The 23,285-nt window shown below is 40.3% G+C and overlaps 1 protein-coding gene and 1 long non-coding RNA gene across 40 annotated transcripts in view; one reads left to right on the top strand and one right to left on the bottom strand.

Moving 5' to 3' along the window:
- The window catches only part of DST (dystonin), a 304,267-nt gene that overhangs the window by 208,505 nt on the left and 72,477 nt on the right, over window positions 1–23,285 (top strand). For all 39 annotated transcript variants that reach the window (XM_053381110.1, XM_053381108.1, XM_053381102.1 and 36 more), the window contains 8 exons: window positions 794–950; window positions 1,719–1,842; window positions 5,972–6,040; window positions 7,312–7,547; window positions 7,875–8,004; window positions 8,761–8,960; window positions 9,957–10,452; window positions 11,631–13,105. In XM_053381110.1, coding sequence (XP_053237085.1) covers window positions 794–950; window positions 1,719–1,842; window positions 5,972–6,040; window positions 7,312–7,547; window positions 7,875–8,004; window positions 8,761–8,960; window positions 9,957–10,452; window positions 11,631–13,105 — 2,887 coding nt within the window. The remainder of the gene's footprint in view (window positions 1–793; window positions 951–1,718; window positions 1,843–5,971; window positions 6,041–7,311; window positions 7,548–7,874; window positions 8,005–8,760; window positions 8,961–9,956; window positions 10,453–11,630; window positions 13,106–23,285) is intronic.
- LOC128410219 (uncharacterized) lies at window positions 19,008–22,683 on the bottom strand. The gene is made up of 3 exons (XR_008329416.1): window positions 22,024–22,683; window positions 19,513–19,641; window positions 19,008–19,084 (listed from the first exon to the last, which is right to left on the bottom strand). It is a non-coding gene; the product is annotated as an uncharacterized LOC128410219 (long non-coding RNA).

The raw sequence follows: 23,285 nt of genomic DNA, 5'->3' as shown, positions 1-23,285 counted from the left end.
ACCAATTACACATATTAAATGCTGCAACTATAAAAATGAGAGTTCCAAATAATGTGATGCACAGACCTATAAGATGGCTGTGGTGTGTTTTGCAGTTTCATAAAGTGAAAGGAGGAGTTACTGGCTTGTAACAATATTGCAGAATTAAGAAACACTCGTCATGCTAAGCCAAACCATAGCTTTGCATAGATACACAAGTGTGTGGATTCCTAGAGAAGAGAACCCAACCACCATACTCATTTCTAGTTCTTTTGTTGCTTGCACCATGCTGAGCTGAGCCATAGTTTGGTGCGGCATGTTTTCAAGACCTGGGCTTATTGTTACAGCTCATGGTTTGTCTGGAGAAAACTAAATCATGAGTCCAATTCTAGATGATATGATAAGCAAATATGTGGCTTAGCTCAGCATGGCACAGGGAGGAGTGAAGTGGCTGGGATTTCATCTCCAGGAACTTGTGTGCACCAACCAGACAACAGTAAAAATACAGTAATAATATATAAGGAAATGCCACTAGTTGGGCTGAGATCTAAAGGGCTGGGTGTGGTGGTTTGCATGTACATTGTGACAAGCCCCTATTAGTCCATCAAGACTCTCACTTTGGAGCAACATTTGAAATGTGACATGTGGTATGAGGGGCTGTAGTCTGAAAGGAGTGCTTTCAGTCCCAGCTATACATACTGGTTGTTAATACAGCCCATATTATAGTTTTATCTAGAAGAAGGATTTGCCTACATTATCCCGAGAACAAGGAGACTATCTCTCCCATATCCCTTCCTTGTTTTCAATTGTGCAGAGAAGAGGATGTGTCCTCTTGCCAAAAGCAGATGGATGAGTTCAATCTTCATGTAGAATCTTTGAAGAAATGGGTAGATGAGATGACGGAAAGAATTCCAGCTATCCAGCCCTCTTTGAATGTGGAGAATTTAAACAAACATTTGCAGAACACCAAGGTGAGAGACTTCCTATCACTTCTGACAATAATTTCATTAATTGGGTTTGTATGTCAGTTGATTTGTCAACTGATTGTGTCCTTTTGGTCTCAAAGAATTAAGTAGGAACGCTGTAGATCTTTTGAATGATATATTTTGTTGGTATTCAACTGGGTTTTACTCAGTGTAGATCCATGAAAATTAATGACTAAGGTCCATTATTTCAATAGGTGTACGCCTAGTAAGACTTAGTTGACTACTGCAGACGATGCACTTGCAAGAACTTACCAAAACACTTCAAAGCAAAAGACACCTCTGTGTGTGCAAAAGGATGTACGTGTGCAGCTGCACGCATTAGTGAATAGGGAAATTCTTGCAAGTGTGGAGAACTTGGCTTGCAACTAATTGCTAGACAGAGACAGACACGTTTTATCCCATTTTTTAGCTATGTTTCAACACAAACTATTGCTGTATATGATTCATTTTTATAATAAGAAACTGGGCATGGTTTAAATATGAGTAAAGTACTTGCAGTATTTTGGTACCAGTACAGCTTCCCAGCCCTATTTTGTTTGAGATTTCTGCTATCTCACTTTTTAAAAAATGTTTACTCCAGTTTTTGGGTCATAAATGAGAAATGGCAGGACACAGTTTGATGATAGAGCAAGTGGGATGTGTGACATGATGAGATAATTTTTGGCCATGTCCAGCCCATCTAGAGTGGAATGCTTTTTGTCACGCTTACAAATATAGTCAGTAGTTGAAAATAACATCTTGTTCATTTCTTAGCATTTGGAGGAGGAATGGAGTTCGAAGGCACCTGACATTCAGAAAATGATTAGCAGAGGAACAGCATTATGCAACCTAATTAGTGCTGTGACCTCCCCTGCAAGGTCAAGGGGAGTAAAATCAGGTATGTTCAATGGACATTTCTACATATTTAAAAGTACATGTGAATGAAACTAAATAGCTAACAGAACACACACACACACACACACACACACACACATGATGTCTTTATTAGCTCCCTAGATCAATCCTGTGTAGTTGGGGAAACTTTATGCCAGATTGCTTGATAGACATGAATTTTAAGGTACATTAAAGAAAAGCCTGAACCATTGGTACACAGCTTGAACCCATGACCCTGAGATTCAGAGTTTCATGCTGTACTGACTGAGCTATTTCAGTTTAGAAAAATACTTCTCTCTGTCACTCAATAGCATTTTTCTGTCTTCTTCGCACAAGGGCCCTATTACTTGATTGTTCTTTCTTCTTGCTTCAAACATAGCTGAATAAGCTTTTAAAGTTATTTTTAACCTCTCTTGCAAACCTGACTTCATTCTGAGCTTTGGCCTGCCTGACCTTCTCCTTGCAACTGTTGGATTCTTGTATCTATCCTTCCTTTGTGATTTCTCCTCTCATCCATTTATAATACATTCCCTTCTTACATCTCAGCTAATCCATCAGCTCCTTATGCAGCCACACCAGTTTCTTTAGCTACCTCCTGCTTTTCTTTCTTGTTGGAATTGTTGGCATTTGGGCCTTTTAATATTTCACCTATAATAAACTCCCATCTATCTGGGGCTCACTTAGCTTTTGAGTATTTCTGACCATGGGATTTCTCCCAGTAGCTCCTTAAACTTTTTGAAATTGAGCTTCTTAAAGTCCAGAGTGCATCTCTTGACTACACTCAGCTTTCCCTTCTCCTCTGTATCATGAAACCAGGAGGGCATGATCACTTCCTCTCAAGTTCCATCTTGTCAATCAGTTCCTCCCTGTTGGTGAGGACCAGGTCCAATATAGATGACCCCCTTGTTGCTTCTTCTACCTTTTGGGAAATGAAATCATCAGAGAGCCAATTGTGGGATTTGTTGGACGTTAAATTCTTGGCAGCGTTTGAGTTCCAACAGATATTGGGGTAGTTGAAGTCTCCCATGACTACTATATCTTTCCTTTTTGAATGGTTGATAATCTGCTCTAGGAAGGCTTCATTCAAGTCTTCAGTCCAAGGTCACTGTTGTTCCTTCTCCTACCATTTTTACCCATATAGTCTCATGGATCTCTTCACAATTGTACACATCTTTTACATGTAATGCTATTTCTCCCCCCTTCCTGTTTGATCTATTCATTTTGAATGAGTCATACCCCTCAATTCCTTCATTGCAGTCTCATTCCACCAGGTTCCAGTAATGCCTATTAGATAATATTTGCCATCCTGTATTCAGAGCTCAAGTTTTTCTTGCTTGTTTCCCGTACTCTGTGCATTTGTATAGAGACAACTGAAACCATGAGTCATTTTTCGGCACACTACTGCCTCTGTCCTCTGTAGAAAGTCACCTGCTACCACCACACATCTCCCCCTTCTTTGGGGAGGAGCATGAATTGTTTTGTACGCTGTACCTTCTACTACCACCTCAGTGTGTTCTGAGGTCTGCAGCCACTGTACTTGCTCCTCTGGCTGAGAATTTCCAAACCTCTTCATCTTATGATGAAAATTCTGCCTCCAGTCCCATTTTAGAGTGTTCCCAGATGCTAGCTTTCCATGCTCCTGACTCAGGTCTCAATGCACAGTTCAGAGTTCAGGCAGTGTGCTGTGAAAACGCAGGTAGCATGAGTACCATATGACCCATGCAGGTTGTGCCACTTCCTGCTAGCTGTATGGGTTATTGGAACAGCGTAGACTGAAAACCTCGGTTTGTGTGCACTTTGGAGATCAGATCCTCTTTTTCAAAAAGAAGTGTGGCTTATCCTCCTAAATCAGAGCAGTTTCCATTTTTTAGTATGGACTAATGAATCCAGCAGTAAAGGGCAAGTAACTTCAGAGAAAGTACTGCTCTAATTTAGAAAATTTATATGATGCTTGTTCAGAAAAATCAAAAATCAAATCATGTGTCTGGAGAGCCTTGCTACAACAGAAAAGTTTTCAGTAGATATATAAAACAGTATTGTGAAGGAACCTGCTTAATGCCAACAGACAGGGAGTTTCAGAAGACAGGTGCTGCTATGCTAAAGGAATGATTTCTCTTAAATGTTGAATGAACATTGTGTGGCACTTGTAAATGTGAAGTAAGCAAATAGGCACATTTGGGGTAGGGCAATTCTTTAAGTATATTGGTCCCAAGTTGTTAAGCTGCAGTCAGTAATTTTTAGTATTTGTACCAACAGAACTTTGTGTACTTGAAATAATGTTAAGAACTTGCTTACTAAATGTGTTAATCATTTCTTTATCGAGTTTGTTATGAGTGAGTGCAAGTACCCTGAGTTTTGTGCCAATGATAAATGTTTCCCTCATGGGAAATATAGAAAAGTCTCGATATCTTAGTATGTGACCATCTCACTTACTTGGCTGACTTACTTGCTCTCACCATTTCCCAGCTGCCATTAGGCTAGCACTCACTTTCCAGCTGGTGGTGAGGGGTGAATGCTTGGCCTTCTCCAAGGCAACCATTAATTCTACTCCATTAAATAATCATCTTCAGGCTCTCTACTTACATAGACATACAGTAGATTCTACTTAGCACTCTTATTCCCTTCATAAATAATGGGTACTCATGAAATTGCCTGTGGAACAGCTAAAAGGGGAGCAGGGTTTCTGAAGTTAATTTCACAGTGTGGAAAATCTGTAAACAGAAAACAAAGTTTTACACCAAAATTTAACTTTGGAAACCCTCTCATTCCGCATTTTGTCTGTTCTAAATCAGTGTACCACAAATGTTTTGGGGTCCTTGTTCCACAATGCATGGAATCACAGAACTGCAACTACATGAAATATTGTGAACTGCTGACTTAAGGCACGTTTCATTCAAGATTTTAGACATGGCTACTGATAACAGCTCAGAACAAGTTCTGTTTATACCAATTCAGTTATGCTGGGCACAAATATGTATTATATTTTGCTTTAAAATGTTTAGAACAGGCAATCTGCAATCAGAGAGTGATTGGGCTCCAAATTCCAAGCTGCAAATAATGGATACATGTGCCTTTCACAATTAGTCTGCAGCAGTGTTATTTTATGCTTAGGGCAGCTTCTCACAAAAGGCTTTGTACACAAGTATTTCTGCCAAAGTTATAATGTCATGATGATACTAGCATGTATCTTTATGTTTACAGTTATGACAGCACTTCGGTTGAGCTGATTTGGGACTGATTTTGTAAAAATATCATAAAAATTTTGTTGTTAATGAAGATCCCACTTACAACTAGTCTACTCTTAAACCACTAAGACCAGTGTGACACACATGACAGTCTTAGACCTTGGTTTTACGTTCTTATTGTTGTAAATCTCCTTCTCTCACTCACACACAAATATGCAGTATACAAATATTTTTATAAATAAAAATAAAAGAAAGAATTGGCTTCAACACACTGCTCATCCATTGACTCACTGGGTGCTTTAGGCAAGTCATGCTATGACTGCATTCACATGTCACACTAAACCATAATTTACCATAACATAAATGAGCCTAGGTGAGCCTTGTTCTCACATGCTCCCCTTTCCCCACAATTTATTGTATTGTCTGGACCTAAACATTTAGCATTGACTATGGGTGATGGTATCTGAACATTACCCCACATGGAGCAAATAGCAGCTTCGATGGGGGTGATTTTCATGGGGAAAATGGCACTGGGGAAAGGGTTAAACCATTACTTCCTAGCACCATGATTCCAGTCAGACACACACATCTCCGAGGCTGTTCTCCTAAAATGCAATGGAAGAGCTTTTCACCTGCCTATGCCACATCTAGTTTGGCCCTTAAATTGGTTTGAAAAGGGATCAAATACTTCCATAGTGTCTGAACAATGACAGAAGAACCCAACATTGCATTATGGTGATTGTTCCATCAGGGCAAGCTTGCCAGATGGAATGATCCCTCCTCTCTTCTGCTTACTGTTCCAGGGGTTCTCTTGACCTGCCCTGAGCCAATTGGGGAACATGTGGGGGGGGAGACTCCATAGTACAAATGGAAGTCCTTGCTCGGGGCTTCTGCTGACTGAATTCATTAGTTGAATCCTGCTCTAAATCTCTAATCTCTCTCTTTCAGCTGTAAGTGGAACAGTATTAAATGGTGAAGGAGTAGCTACAGATACCCAGGGATTCCTAACAAACAAAGGTGACTAATAATGGCTCACTTAAATACATAAATCTTGTGAGCAAGCATAAGATGTTTATAATCTGTCCCATTTTAATAGAATTTTCTAAATAACAGTCAAGACCCCCTATTTAGCTGGGGTCTTCTACACTTTGACATATATATGCATATGTCTATGTCTATGTATATGCATGCATCCGGTTAATTCAACTTCTGTCTGGTTTCAGTGGGTGAATCAGCGATTGTGGTTAATTGAGAGCCAAGACAAGATAAGGAGTTATTTCCTGGCTTATTAATCCATTAAGAAGTAATCATGAGTAGCAACAGTAGCAAGGTTTTTATCTCCAGGAGGTGGAGTTCACTGTTTTTAAGAAGTGACTTGACTATCAAGTGACCCAAGATAACATATGAATATAAGAAGCTGCTTATACTGGAGAGCCAAAGTAGATGTGACATTGGAGATATGTGGAGTCTCTCACACCATTCATTTGAACTTGAGCTAAAAGGGAGGAGGGGAGCGGCGGGGGGAGGGGTGATGTTCATTGAAAAAGGACAGATTCCCCCTTTCCCACTAACTATTCCAGTCCAATTTGGAGTTCCACAGCTGCCCTCAAGGGGAAAATAAAATTAGAAGACACTCCATGTATCTCCCATTTTGCCTCTACTTTGGCCTTGAGTTAGAACATTGGAACCATCCAAACAGGGATGGAATTCAGAAAGGCCCCAAACAGACTAACCTCTTGTATTATTGTGTTTGGCCTGCCTAGCTGTTATCATCCTGAGCCTCATTCTGGAATCTTTTGCATGTGTTAACAGAAAACAGCAGAAGTATATATTTAAAATTAACAGGCATGGTTTTTAAGGTTTGTTTTTATAAAAAATTAGCATGCACACATCATACTATAACAGGCTCTAGAACACCTCGGTTTTCCTAAGAAATCAGATGTTGAAATTAGGATGGTGATAACTAGCTGTGTTCCAAAACCCTTAAATTAGAAACCAAAATAATGCTTGTCTTCATGCAGGATTTTCTTTCAGAAGTCCTTATACAATACAGTATTTCTGTACAAAAAAAATAAAAAAATCCACTGTCATCAGCCTGGTGACTGGTTCATTCTTTCTTAATCTACTAATATTGGGGTATCAACCTTGTAGGAAAGAAATGACTCTGACCAATTATTCTAGTTATTATTTCATGGAAGGATTAAAAACTTTTAATGTATAATATTTGCATCCTTTCTTGCTGTCATGACTAGAACAAAAATAATAATATATGTCCACCTCTCTTGCAGAAGTGACCACTGTCCAACACAACATGTCAACTGTAAGCCATAGTTATGATGATTTGGGAGCTATACTGAAGGAAAAAAGATCAGAACTGGAATCCACTCTTTCAAATATGCAAAACATTCAAAGAGAATCAAATTCAATGATGGAATGGTTACAGAATATGGACACTGCTGCAGCCAAATGGGAAGCAACTCTTATTGACAGTGAGGCTGTTAAAGAGCAAGTCGATCAACACAAGGTAGTTTCTGTCTCCCCCTCTGTTCAAAACTATCAATTAAGCATAATTAATTTTTAAAGTGAGCTTCCTGTTCATATTAATGGACAGGGTCTGTTTAATAATGTATGTAACAGTGCAACCATATATTAGCACTTTGTACTGACGCCTTATGGAAATACCATAAAAAACGTCTTATCAGGCATAGGATCAGAAGTCAGATTGCATACCTGTGATAAAATGTATCAGAGCTGCCTAAACAGATTAAGAGATCATCTCAATGAAACACTACTTCTGCCAAATACTTTGGTTTTTATGTATTCTCAAGCCTAACATGTTCATTCTTCATAGCTATTTGAAACAGAATTGAAACAGAATGAGAATAAAGTGCAAGAACTGAAGGATAGAGTGACAGAGCTATTGGAGAAGAACCCAGACTCTCCTGAGGCACCGAAATGGAAACAGATGTTGGATAAAATAGGTATGGCAGGTTTTATTTTGCAGTGTGGGAGAAGGACAACAATCTAACATTTGGCAAAACAAACCACAGATTGAATGTCTGTGAGCTTTGGAGAGAAGGATTGCACCTCATCCACATGACATACTAGAAACCTCTTCTGGACATGCTTTTGTTCATACATGACTACTGGCTTATGAGGTTTGGTCTATCCTATCAGATCTTATATTTTAAAAGGCATTGGCCACAGCCACATGTCAGGATAAAACAGCTCATGGGAACTGTAAACTATCATCCATGGCTTAACGTTGCGTCCAACCCAGGGATCTTGGTTTGCTTAACTCAAACAAACCACAATTCGGAAGTCAAGCATAAACCTTGGCTTTTCATTGTGGTTTGTTTGGACTGAAACAAACGCACCGTCCCTGGTTTTTATATAATACTAAGCCAGGGCTTGTGGTTTGTTCCTCCCACTTGAAAAATCAGAATCCCCACCTTGGCATTTGAAAACAAGCCCTGCTTTTCGTTTGCCAAAGCTTGTTCTCGGTTTCTTGATTGTGGCCTGTGTGAGCAAACCAAACCAAGACCCCCAGGTTGGGTGTAAAGCTAAGCCCAGGGCTCATGGTTTGTTCCTCCCCCTTGTTTTAGTAGAGAAGTACAGCGGAAACCATCTGCATGTCCACAGCAAACCACTGCCATTGTTTATTTGTTTGACTATTTCATGTGAAATTACTACGATTATCATGCAATTTTACAAATATTCCATTCATTTTTTCACAGATTCCAAATGGAGGGAACTCAGCCAGGTAACAGCTGACAGACAGAAAAAACTGGAAGAGTCATCAAATTACCTGACCCAGTTCCAGGCAACCGAGGCTCAGTTAAAACAGTGGCTGGTAGAAAAAGAATTAATGGTCAGCGTGCTTGGACCACTGTCAATTGATCCAAATATGTTGAACACGCAGAAGCAGCAAGTTCAGGTGAGCATTTGGTCCCACTGCATATTATTTGCAGAAAGATGCCTGTGCTTCCTGGGTTGAAAACGCTGCTATTGTGGCCCCATCACCAATGTGGTTTATCCTTTTTTTGGCGGAGTGTAGTTCTGAAAACAAATATGAAGGCACCAAACAACAATCAGTTTTCTAAAAAAAAAATATGGAACTAATAATGTTAATAATGACAAAAAAGGGGCTTCTATGTGGCGAGAGAAGTGCAGCTAGAGGTTAAAGTTTTGAGCAAGGGAAAATGAATGGCAGTGCCTTTCTTCTATGACCCTGTGCATATATAAGCAAGTATCAATCACACGTGAATTACAAAATATTCCACACTCACAACCAGTATAGATATTGGAAAAGAAATATGGGGTCTCACTGTCTTCTTTCCCTCCTAATGCTGTTGCATGGTATGTGATGACACTTGGAAGTGCAGAAGGAGGTGCTTAATCTCTTGCCCACTCACTGATCCTTCCTTCCAAATACTCCCACGTAAGTGTATAATTTCCCCCTTCAGCACACACACTGGCTTCCAAAATCAGGAGTGAGTGATGTCCGATGAGATAAAAACCACAGTATTTGATCTGTGGTGACTGCTTCATCCACACGTGTCAATGCTCAGGTTGATTCATTTAACACGTGTCTCAAAGCAGGAGACTAGGTCATGCAAATCAGGTGTTTTCCAAGGTGCCTCTTTATCCTTAGTGATAGTATATGCATGGTGGAGTTGATGCAGGGTGCACCTGTTCTTCCACATCATGGGTTGCAGTACTGGATCAGCAGGTTGTTTGAACCAGACGTAAGGGATAAATATGAATATATTAACCTACCTTAAAGCGATACTGGCAGAATGCCTTTTATTTTTATGACCAAGAGCTATTTCATGTACTCATCAGCCCAGGATGCTACACTAGGTAAACGGCTAGTACAGTTTGTGATATCTGTTTTTCCTTACACTTTCCTGAAATTACTTTCTCTCATCAGATTCTGCTCAATGAGTTTGACACTCGAAAACCCCAATATGAGCAGCTGAATACAGCAGGACAAGCGATAATGAAGAGACCAGGTGAACACCCACCTTCTCACAAAATGGTGAAGCAGCAACTGGCTGCTGTGGCGCAGAAATGGGATGGCTTAACTGGACAGCTGAGTGACCGATGCAACCGAATCGATCAAGCCATTGTGAAAAGCACAGAATATCAAAGCTGCCTGAAAAGCCTTTCTGAGAAGCTTAGTGTCTTGGATGATAAACTCAACAGCAGCCTGGCTATAAGTACAGACCCTGATTCTGTGAAGCGGCAACTGGAAGTGGCCAGAGAAGTGAAAGAAGAAATTGAACGGGAAATGCCAAAGAGAAAGGCTGCTCAAGCTCTGTGCGAGGAATTGTCCGCACTGGTGGCAGAAGATTACTTGAAAGCTGAACTAGCTAGGCAATTGGATGGCATCTTAAAACCCTTTCACGATATGGAACAAAAAGCAGGTTCGTTATCATCATCATCATCATCATCATTTTTTATTTGTATGCCACCTTTCCACAGTTAAAAATCCAATGCTCAAGGCGGCTTACAGCATGACAAGATTTACATAATTACAAAAGTCATAAACAATAAATAAACCACATCAAATGAGTTGAGATGATATTGAGGGCCTAGATTCTATGAATGGGTGGGTGAGAATAGCTGCATATTTCTAGACTATGCCAGTTATTTGAATTTTTTAAGATATCAAATGACATGTGATTGACAGTAGATTGTATATGTGTTTACCAGTGAGTGATTCACATATTGTAAATTAATGCTTCTGTGTGAAATTTATGTAGGGAAAATACATATATTTCTCCAACCTTTGTGTATTTTTCTTGACCGTGCCACAGTTTCAGACAGGCTTAGGGTTCATCCACACTACTATATGCCCTGCTGCTTTCCCCTGGAGAAATTGGCGGTTTAGTGCTGAAACAGAACAAACGGCAAAACCTGATTGCCATTTGTTCCATTTAGCACTAAAGGGCGGGTTTTCCAGGGGAAAGTTACAGGGCACAGCTGCTTGGACCCATGCTTTCCAGGCATGGAAACTGAATTAGCTAGGCAAGCAGAAAGCTCCTTGGACCTGTGCTTTCTAGGCACAGGACAAGTATGGATGAGCCCTTACTTTGGGGGGGGGGCGGTTGTTTCAGACTCAACAAGGGAGTCCCAACAGGAGTTCTGTAAAGTTGTAATAGGACTGGCAGTGATCTTTGGAAGCATTTTATCTCAATGACTGTTGAGGGATTACTTCAAGCTTTACTGTTCATAGTGCATGTCGTTTATGTTTGTGATGTTTATAGTGGCACTAGTGATCATACTATCCTGGTTACCTGATTAGTTCCCCACCCTCAAGAATCCCTTGTTGTCAAGGGATGATTATTATTATCAAGGGGTTATAATTTAGGCTGCAATACTATTATTTTCCAAGCTGGTAGTCTTCAATAAACTCATCAGCTAACAAGCTCCAATGAAGAATAATGTTTAATAAAACATCTCAAATTGCAATAGGGTGCATTTTCCTATAACATAATGTTTCTCCTTGATTGAAATAACATCAGCCAAAATCCTAGTTAGAAGCCACTCAAAGACACGGATTTTAAGAACTTCTGTTTGTTTGTTTATTTGTCTTCTGCAGGCAATCACATTGAGCAACTTCAGTCAACTTACGTTAGTTCTCATCAGTTCCAGCAAATGTCTAAGGACTTTCAGGCCTGGTTGGACAAAAAGAAGGAAGAACAGAATCAGCCTTGTCCCATCTCTACCAAGCTGGAGTCTCTGTGGACATTAATTGATGATCAGAAAGAGTTCAAGGCTGCCTTGTCTGACCAGACTGGTTCTTATGAAAAAATCATCACAGAAGGCGAAAGTTTACTCCAAAAGACTCAGGGAGCAGAAAAGGCTGAGCTGCAGGCCCAGCTGAACTTGCTCAGAGGTAACTGGGATGAAATGAACAAGCAAGTTAAAGAAAGGCAAGATAAATTGAATGATTGTTTGGAAAAAGCCCTTAGATACAGAGAGCATGTAGAAAACCTACAACCCTGGATAGCGAAATGCCAAAACAATACCTCTCAAATAGAAATGAGCATAGATCCTGTTCGGCTAGAGAATTCCATCGCTCAGGTGAAGAGCTGGCAGAAGGACCTAGACAAACACCAAGGGTTGGTGGAGCTATTAAGTAATGCAGCTGAGACATTACTCAGTGCCTGTCAGGCAGACAAAGAGATTATTGAAGAGGAGAAGGCACTGCTGATCCAGAACATGGATATAGTCACAGAACAACTGCATGCTAAGAGAGATGGTCTGGAAAAGATGTCTCAGAGACTGAAAGAGTTTCAAGAGTCATCAAAGGACGTTGAAGAGCAGCTGAAGAATGCCAGAGAACAGCTGGAAACACACGATTCTCTCAAACCCCAGACTTACAGTAACAAACACTTGACGATTATGCAGGCTCAGCAGAAAACACTCCAGGCCTTGAAGGCTCAAGTGGACCTTACAAAAAAGCTTGCCCAAGAACTGGTGGCAGATGCTTCAGATTCATCAGGTGTCTCTGACCTCTTGTTGCAGGCAGAAACGTTAGAAGAAGAATTCAGCACCATCAGTCAGCAGGTTGAAGATAAATGTTCATTCCTGGAGACTAAACTCCAGGGAATTGGCCATTTCCAAAACAGCATCCGAGAGATGTTTTCTCAGTTTGCAGAGTTTGACGATGAATTGGACAGCATGGATTCTGTGGGTAGGGATCTTGTCACACTGCAGTCACAGCGAAAGGATATAAAAACTTTCCTGAAAAAGTTGGAGGAACTCATAACCAGTAATGAAAATGCAAATAATACCTGCAAAATGATGCTAGCAAATGAAGCTGAAGCTTCTCCAGATCTTGCAGGTATAAAAAGGGACTTGGAGGCTTTAAATAAGCAGTGCAACAAGTTGCTAGACAGAGCAAAAGCCAGAGATGAACAGATTGAAGGGACTATTAGCCGCGTTGAAGAGTTCTACAGTAAACTAAAGGGGTTTTCTAAACTGCTTGGGGAAGTTGAAGAGCATGAAGAGTCCCAGGGTTCTGTTGGAATGGAAATTGAGACGATAAATCAGCAGCTGAACGTATTTAAGGTAAGAAGGACCTTTCTGAGTTTTTAGAATTCTGTATTGTAAAATGAAAATTAACTGTAAGAATGTTGTGAAGTGAGCTGCTTAGTAGTCTAGACCCCCAAGGAAAAGTGTTTGGGTTGGCCCTCCTTTTTCAGCTTATAGATCATGTGTTGTAAGCCAGTCAGTTTCTTAAGAATTGCTTTCAAAGTCATTTTTCATGTTTCCCAACAGAGGGTGCTTTTTGCCTATTTTAAGACAAGTGAGATCTAACATAACATACATTCCACCCAATACATTCCCGTCTTGAGATCTAAAGCTTTATTAATAAGCAAGTTTTGTTTGTTTGTTTATGAATTGCTTCCTCTAATTTCAACAGATAAACCTAATTGCTGCAAAATAGTTACATCATAACATTTTTATTTGCCTTGTAATGAATAAGACTTAAGTTGTCCAACAGGAAGTGATATCACATGCTCCTTTGGTTTGGGGGTCCTTGGAATTTACAAGTAATTTGAGGGTTGTGGTCTGAAGTTGTATGAAGTGTTCTCAGCTCAGTGTTCTCATGAAGCAATTTAGAAACTGAGAAGATGGTCTTCTCTTTGGTCAAAAGTTATTAGAGAAGCATTCTTAAGTTGTTTTAAAACAGAATGTCCTGCATTTTGCTTTGAAGATCTCCAGCAAAGCTGAGCTTCTTGGGTTTTCCTCTCCTCCCCTCTCACACAGCTGACATGATTAATGGTAATTTTAAAACTGGCTGGGTGCAAATACACTAAATTGTGGTTCCATTCAAGCACACAGAAGGGTTGTCAACTGCAGCTTTTGTTATTCAGAACAAACTTTCCCAAACTTGGATCTCCAGCTATTGTTAAACTACAAATCCTATCATCCCTGACCACCAATCCTGCTAGCTAGAGATGATGGGAATTTTAGTCCAGCAACAGCTAGAAACCCAAGTTTGGGAAACACAGCCCTAGAGCTTAACTAACACAGTTCAATTTACTTTAAAAGTTGGGATTCTTTAAGAATCTTTATATTTCCTTTGCTTCCCATTGTTACTATACTGCCTGGCTGAGGAGACTCAGTGCTTCTGTGGCAGGAGAGTCTTCTCATGAACAGATTGCTGAATGATGGGATAGAATGAGTGCAGGAGCAGCCCTGAACTTTCCCCACCTCCACACCCATTCAGAATATAGCCATAATCTTTCCCAGAGAGCAAGACAAAGCACAATGAACACAGCCTCCAGCATCCCACGCCCCAGAGGCATTGCACAGGCATGCAGGAAGAAATAGATCCTGCTCTGAGTAGTGTGTTCATATCAAACAATTCCAAATAAAAGACAATGGGGAGAGGAACTGAAGAAGCTGCAATTCAACTGTCTTCTCTGACAGCTGGTGCTTATATATGTATTAGCGGCAGATATTTATTTCATTTACTATGTGCACCATATGAAGAGCCAGCCCTCCTGTGACAGAGTGAAGGTGAGGTCAAGCAGAGTCCTGGGCGAGGTCCAAAAAGGCTGAGATTAGCTTTCATTCCTGGGGGTTGTCCCAAGAGTCATGACCTGGGATCATGCCAGGCATTATGCAGTCAAGAGGTTTCATCCAAACCTGGTTCCCAGGATCAAGAAAAGTACTGATCAATCAGTCAGGGCAAAACAAAGAAGTGTGGAGGTGAGCTAAGGCAAGGCAAGGGCAACAGGCCACTGGCTGTGCATTTGTTCTGCTGAAGCATAGTTCTGGTTTCTGTCTTGTAACCCCGGCCCTCATCCAAGAAAGCTGTCTGGCAGAATTTATTTTAATATCCAGTGTGCCTAAGATAAACTCAGTGGCTGAAAGCAAAAGAAACAACCCTGCCTTGGGCACTAGGTGCTAACTTCCATTCCATAATGAACTTTCATCTCCTAAGATGGCACAGAAGGGAAGCACAACACTAGGTCCTCTTGCCTGCTCAACACCAGAATCAGTAGAATAAAGGCATATAAAGGCCAGAGCAAATGAAACATTATTTACCTGGCATACAAAAAATAACAGAAGGAGCCCTTCTGAGCCAAAGATAAAGGTAAAGGTAAAGGTACCCCTGCCCGTACGAGCCAGTCTTGCCAGACTCTAGGGTTGTGCGCTCATCTCACTCTATAGGCCGGGAGCCGGCGCTGTCCGGAGACACTTCTGGGTCACGTGGCCAGCGTGACAAAGCTGCATCTGGCGAGCCAGCGCAGCACACAGAAACGCCGTTTACCTTCCCGCTGGTAAGCGGTCCCTATTTATCTACTTGCACCCGGAGGTGCTTTCGAACTGCTAGGTTGGCAGGCACTGGGACCGAACAACGGGAGCGCACCCCGCCGCGGGGATTCGAACCGCCGACCATGCGATCGGCAAGTCCTAGGTGCTGAGGCTTTAACCCACAGCGCCACCCGCGTCCCCATGAGCCAAAGATAGGGCTCCCCTAATGAAAAAGCCCTATTTCAGGTTATCAGACAATAGTACCTGAAGAGATATAACAGTGGGCAGTGGAAGCAACCACTTTTTAAGGTACACTTGCTTCAAAGATGGGTTTTTTAAACTTGAAAGTCATAAAAAGTACTTAAAGGATTGCTTTTTCCTATGTATTTCCTTCAGTGACCAAGCAACGTCAGAGGTCTTGCTTTGCATCTCCCCAACAGCAGATATGCAGTGGGTGAGAACAATGAACAGGGCAATATCAGTTAGGGCACCAGTGCTCTGGACTGCCCTCCCCAGGAAAGCATGTCTGGACCCACCATTGTGTACATTTCACAAGCTCTATAAGAGCTCTTTTGCAAACCCTTTGACTGAGGGTAGCTGATGGCTCTTAGCAGATATCTCTGCTGCTGTGATGATAGTGGTTGTGCTACTACCATTTGTTTTTCTGTATTGTTTTACTGGCTTTTCTTTTTTAAAAGAAATGTGACAGGCTTTCCTTGCCATATAGCAATGCAAGGTATCCCCCAGATAAATATGGGATGAACAGACGTTTGAGAATTTCCTCTGTCTTTCTCCACCACATCCTTGAAAGGGGATCAATGATATCCCTGAGGAGCTGTAGTCTGTGCAATCTACTGGCCTGTTCAGGCTTTCTTTTTGTAATTTGCAGTAAGAATTGGAACAATTCTGTTATGTCTTTGGGTAAAGTTTGTAATTAATACTTCATTTTATAATGTATATGGAACAGTTAGAACAAGAGACAAAAAATAAAAGGATGAAAAACAAAACTATAAAATAGGAATGTAGAATGAGTTAAAATAACAAAGTAAAGACTTTCAACTTTACCAGATCATCTATTGTTTCAGATTTGCCAGGCATGTGACAAAGGTTGTCTTGAAAATTATGGTGCCGCTGTATATGTCATAAAGCAATGCCATATCATATCAAAAGTGTCAGATTTTGGGTTGTTTTCTATTGAGTTGCAATTACTATTCATGCTGTCAAGATCATATATAAGACCAGCTCTTTTGACAATATATATTTACATTGGTATCATCAAAAATATTCAGTAGCATTAATTCTGGACAACAAGCAATATTTTCTTTAGTGATATTTATCATTTCTCTCAAAATTAAATTAAATTTTGCACCAACTGACATTCCCGCTATAAATGATAATATGTGCCAAGTTTATTGTTTATTATGTGTTCATCACATGCAACAATGCATTTTGGCAACAGTTGCACACAGAGCTTCACAAATCCCTGTTGTTGGACTACAAAGATTAGTCTATTTCTTTGTCTTTAGCATCCGATTCAGGTTATGTGAGGGCAACTTGAATGGGTTTAACAGCACACTTCTGAAGGTCCTTTCGGAAGGACCTCTCTTTCTTGAAGATGTGCACCTATGTTTGCAAGAAGAAGAAAAATAGAGCTTTGTATTATTATTTCTATGAACCATTCTATGAATGGTTACACTGAGGGGGACCAATGGCTAAAATGTTTTGATTTGAAAGACAGTTAAATTGATCTTTTAATCTACAGGTACTCCTTGACGATACCTGATGGGTATTTTTATATGTTTTATTACAAATACTGTGTGTTTTAAATTTTGTTTTCCCTCTCTGATTATTTTTTTGGGGGTTGTTCTTGTGTTCTTGTGTTTATTTTGATTATGTATTTTGTGTTTTTATATTGTGATTTTATCCTGTTAACCGCCCTGAGACCTGTGGGTATAGGGCGGTATATTATATTATATTATATTATATTATATTATATTATATTATATTATATTATTCCTGATAATCCATATTATCTATTTTTATATATTTAAATGAGTTTTAAACCACGCTTCATTTACAAATAGGAATATGAAAAGTGGTTCACATTATCCACTTTATCCAGTAATAAGTCAACAGTCAACTGCAAAATTGTAGATTTTTCTCACAGTATATGCCTTTTGAGATGATGGTGTGGGCTTCTTTCAGACAGTGACCTGGTTTTCATGCCACACTAAGACAAACCATGTCTTAGTGCAGGTGTGCAGCTCCTAGAGAGGAGATAATGGTCATCTTGCTGCTCCTCAGTTGTTTTGCTGCTGCACAAGACTGAGCTAAGCCATGGTTTGACTTAGCCTGTCATCTTAACTTGGGCTTGTGGCATGTCTCTCTCCAGCATAATCATGATCTGTAACCAAGGTGTTTCCTGTGGACGACCACCATTTGAGGCAGAGACCTAGCTTTTTGGTCTCCGTTCCTTGTTTTAGCAGTAGGCTACGGTGAGGGGTTGAGGGTACGTGTATTGCTATTGTCCATAACTGCACCATCTCCTTTACTGGCAAATCTCTTGATCCTGGGACAGGCTATCAGAGGGTCTGCACCTGGAGCTTGGCCAAAGAAGCAGACTGGGGGTGCTGCTGGTCTATCAACTACCCTGTTGCCCAGCAGCATGCTTCATCAAGCTGGTCAAGGTAGTCTCTGGACTACTTCAATATCCATTAGAGGCTGCCACTGTATTGGCTGAGCTCAAGACTTAAGGCCTTCATTACAACCATGCAGCTTTCTCAAATGGTCATTGGTCCAACACATCATTTAGGAGACACCCTTGATGTAGTCTTTGCCCCAAATGACATGAGGGATGGACTGAGGTTGGGTGTGGAAGTGCACTGCTTTGTCATGGTCCAATCATTTCCTGGTATAGTTTAGATTGGTAGCAACAATTTCCTGACTGGGAGCTGCCATTAGAAGTTTTGTGGCCAGGTACCATAAGTATGCTGGTGTCACTCAGCCATAACATCTGAATTAGGAGCAATTTTGCATGCCTTGGAACAGTGCCTGGACCCAGTTTTAGCTTATTGTTGTTTTTACTTGTTTTGAATGTTTTAAATACTTGTTTTTAGTAAAAAAAAATTACTGTTATTGTTACTGGTTTATTCTTTTTGTAAACCGCTTTGAGGTTTTATTATAATCAACGGTATATAAATGTTGTGAAATAAACAAATGGATATACATGACGTGCAAAGCAGACCACTAAGTAATAGTAAAGTAATAAAGTTCAAGTGGTAGTCCCAAGCTCATTGGAGGAAGGGAATAGCAAATTGGAATTGCGACTAGTGACTCTCCTTTGAAATCATTACCAAGAACGATGGTCCATAGGCATATATTTTTACAATTAACAGTAGTCAGTCCACTTTTAACAAGTATTGCTTTTGGGTAGTTGAGAAGAAGATTGTCTGCTTGTAGTTCTTAGATCTTATCTATCGGTATTTACATAGAGAAAAGAGGATTTTGTTTTGTATTCAGAAATCCTACCCAAGAACAAATCTTCCAGTGTTTCCAATCAAAGCTCTATTTTCAGTTACTTACAGTAGCTGGCATATTGTATTTCATGGTGTTTCTCTTTCATTCTCTCACTTTCATTCAGTTTTATTGTAGACCTTTGTACTTTAAAGAAAGTACTCATTGAATGAACGTGGGCAAAAGAAAAATTCAGCAGATGAACTTGCTTTACTTGGGTTACACCATGCCCATTTCCTCACAAAGAGCCAACCAGCTAAGATGATGCTGAAAAACAAAAGCCCTTGTTTAGTTTGTATTTTGCTGAACATTTTAATGAGCTACTTCATGCTAGGGTGGGGTTGTGGGGAAGCAGCGTTCAATCTCTGCCACGTAATTACAATCCTTGAAATGTCTGCAAAATATTTCAGCCATAAACCTGCCACACTCTTTATTTATTCTTTTATTTATTAAAGCACATGGATTTATGTCAGTTTCTATCACTGAATGGCTCATTAAATCCCCTCCCCAATTTAGACCATTACTAGATGCGGAAAGGGTCGTTTCAGTATATTTCCAGTGTTCAGATATATGTCAAGAGGTGCCTTCTAATTGCACTTCATAGGAGATCTGGGCCCGGATGAATATTCCAGTTGATGAGCTTGAACTAATATTTAAATTGGTTTAGGTCGGTGTCGTAGATGGTGGCCTCTTACCTTGTTGATTGAATCAGTGCAATGTGTTAACTCTTCCCTGAAGTACATGGTTTCTTTTCACAGGCGCCTTCAAAAGTAAAATTATATTTTGTCGCTGCACCAACTTCAATATTTGCATCTGTTTTGCAGCTTAAATATAAAATGAAGAAAGAATAATAATTTACTATCACTACATTAAAGAAAAAACTCGACATACATTTGGGGTGGCTGTCTGCATACAGACCTTATCATTTGTCCAGAGCCCTCTGTGTATTCTAATGCTCACATGGAGCTCCTTTACAGATGATCTTCCCCATTCATTTAAATGGAAGGAGTACCTGCGTGTGTCAGTTCAGGTGCTGCCTTGGACATGTACAGTGCCTGTTCAACAAATCCATGCTCAGCTGACTATAAATACATTCTGGGTTGGGAGTGACAGACTTCCTTCAAAGGAGGGTCTTAAGGTTCATTGTCATTCCAGTACTGACCCATTTTGCTGCTTGAAGCAGAGCCCAGATAGTGTCTCCTGCCCCCCATCTAGGGCTACTTCTTTGAAAACACTTGCTGCACTTTATTTGGGAATATCCTTTGTGGCACACAATAAGAGTAGTGAATATGGAGTAGTGAATATGCATGGCAATGGACTGCCAGAAACTTCACTTCTGTCTTCGACTATCCCTTCTTATAGTGCTGCCTTCCCAAGGGAGGGGAACTTTTTCTGCTGTAGTTTTTGTATATGGTTTGTTGTGACTGCAGATGGTGGTGTGAAACATTGTATTTTTAGTGGGACATGATTGTTGTTAGCAATGTGGGCATTTTTATATGTAGATATGCTGGTATATATATGGCAAATAAATTAACAATCCAACAGCTTTTAGAAATGAGCTGCTCTCCTTGCTCTGTATTATTTTTACTCTTTTTAGTGCTTTTGCTATTTATTTTATTAAAAATATAATATGCCTTCCATCTGAATAGATCAAGAAGCAAATAAGTAAAACTACTCATGCTATTACCACAATATAGTGTGGTTTTTAGGAGTACTGTATTGGGTGAGATTTTTGAAAAGTTGCAGCACTTCTTTGCATGTTGGGATTTGCAGTTGTCTGAGAGCCAGGAAGTGTAAAAAAATATCAAGCAAATCCCTTTTCATTGGATTAACTGGATTGTGAATGAAGAATGCATTATGTAGTCATTCAGAGAGACCAATTTGCTGGCTAAATCCTTAATTATAGAATATAATGTACATGTGTTACAAATATAGAGCGAAGGATGCAATCCTATGGAGATTTTTCATGGGGCTTGCTCAGAAGTAAGATCTGGCTGTTAATTAAAATTGATTTATGGTGATGGTGGAAAGTAATTCAATTTGATTGAATTCTTATTATACAGCTGGTTAGTTTAGTTTATAATGCTACATACCATTAAAAGTGACCATCCACTATATTCAGATTCCTGTTAATCTGCATAATTTGTAAGTACTGGATTGTTATTTTTGTTATGAAGCAGAATAAGTGCAGTTTGTCAGTGTTTTAGAAGGGTCCTGGGTAGTCTGGTCCATATTTGTATGGTGTCAGGTTACCCGGTTAAGCAATATGTACTAAATTTTTGACATTTTGAACTAATTAGCACCGGTTTTTCCATTCTGCTTGTGAGCCACCACCCACCCACCCACCCTCTTTTCCTCCAGAATTAGAGAGCACAGACTCCGAGATGCAGGAGTGTTGCAGACAGGAACTTGCTCCTTTGTGCACCTCCCCCTGAAAAGGCTCAGCCGCGTTCAGAGACAAGACAAACAGTAAAAGTGAAAGATGGCTAAGTAAAGTCATGTGGGGCAGGAAGCGTAAGGGGGAAGAGCTAAGAGGTCAGGCACCTCCTAATGCTCGGTTGGAATAATACTCAGGGAACGAATGCGATAGGAGCAGATGTTGCCTAAAGAATAGCAAAGGGCGTTTCTTTTAAGCTCACTATTGGGAGGGATGCCTGTCAGACCATAAGAAACCAGGGAGAGCCGGAAAGCTTATCAGCTGCGCTGGGCAGGACATGTGAGCGTTTATTGTTGTGAGCTCTTTTTAATGCCTTCTTCGCTACAGCTGCGCTTCAAGACGGAGATGAAAACAGTGACCACGCTCTTGTAGCCACCGTTTATGCAAAAAAAAAGTCCTGCTGAATTTAAACAGAATGTGAATCTGTTGTGCCTTTGTGCCAGAGTGGAGGAAGAAACGCTCTAGTTTCCTGCTGTGTTGCCTTAAAACAGGACAACAACTTTCAAGGAATGTGTTCTGCGAGTGAAACTGGGGGGAAAGTTTCTTTTTCTACTAATTCTGTTCCGTTGCTTTTTTGTATTATTATTATTTCATTGGTCTGGCTCCTCAGAAAACTGTTGTGTTTCCCATGGAACTTCTGAACGCGCCGCAGAGAAGCTTTAAGGAAGCAAGGAATAAACTGCCTTTTGAATCGAGGTTATTTATAGCTGCTGCCAAAAAGGGGGGAAAGCTTCTTCTTTTATTATTATTATTACAACTCTGGATGTACCTTTGTTTTTCCTGAAGCCTTTCTCTGTGCCTTGGTCTCCACAGTCCACAGCTCTTCTGGTTTGTTTTTCTTCAAAAGCGTCCACAACATGGCTTATTTATAAAGGAGATGGAATTCTGCAAGCCATTTAAATGGATTACAGTTAATCTGTCACCTCCTGAATATAGCGTGCTGCCTGCTATAATGCTGATTCATTTTGAAGACTTAATCTGGAGATTTAAGACACACATTTTGACCTAAAAATTGAAATGGAATGCTATGTGGGAAGTTCTGAGTCTTTTGAGCCACTTAAAGATTTTCCTGGGTTTGGGGGTTTGTACATTTTGTTGGTGTCTTTGTGCATTGAGTTAGTATTTTAAAATATTAAAAGGTGTGGGGTTTTTTTGTTTCCCCTCTCCCCACCCCCTTAAGCTCAAGCACTTTATATTTTAGGGGCAGGGGGAGAAATGTTTTAAATCACAGCCAGGTAAACTTACACAGATGCACTGATTACGACCTTAACCGCCTCATAAATTATTTCCTGTGTTTTAGTATGTAAGCATCTTTCTGCTGAGGGCAAGTTTACTGTACTTTTTAAAAACTGCTTTTCTATTACTTTATTTTAATTTTTACTTTATGTGTGTTGTGTGTCTCCAATAAGATAGCCTAGCAGCAGTGCTAGACCTGTTAATTCCTGCAGAAATGGGGAAGCCGCTGAGCAGGCCAGACTGTTTACGCCAGAATCCTCCTTGTGTAGGAAAAGGTGATGAAGAAGAAGAGGATATAAATATTGAGGACTGTTATGTTCCCCAGAGGTCAATCTATGACACAGTGCGGCTGAATGAACAGATTGACTCAGGTTCTAAAGGCAGCCTCTCCTCCAGGCATTTCTCAGATCGGACCTTGCCGTATAGTCATAGAACACTGGACCTTAGTACATTGTGCTCCAATGGTGCCCTCTCCTCCTCTAGTGTCTTTGAACTCAGAGGACGGGAAGCCAATAAGCTAGATGAAAAAATGATCTTTGATGCCCTTAAGCTGAACAGTGACATCATTCGAACAGCTGGCTTGCCCAAAGCAAAGTATCACACAGAAAAGAAAGAACATAGGAGATCCTGGAGGATGCTTGTCCCACCAAATTTTGCAGACTATGCAAATAAAAGTGAGTGCTCACTTGCTGGGACTGTTGATGTGTCCGACTTAGCAGCAACAGGCCAGGTCAAATGTGGGACTAGTTCTCTAACTTCCGAAGAAGATGACTCTGGTCTGTGCAGTCCTCCAGC

This window comes from Podarcis raffonei, chromosome 3 (assembly GCF_027172205.1).
Source record: "Podarcis raffonei isolate rPodRaf1 chromosome 3, rPodRaf1.pri, whole genome shotgun sequence".
NCBI lineage: Eukaryota > Metazoa > Chordata > Lepidosauria > Squamata > Lacertidae > Podarcis > Podarcis raffonei.
This window is presented reverse-complemented; position numbering and strand designations above follow the sequence as displayed.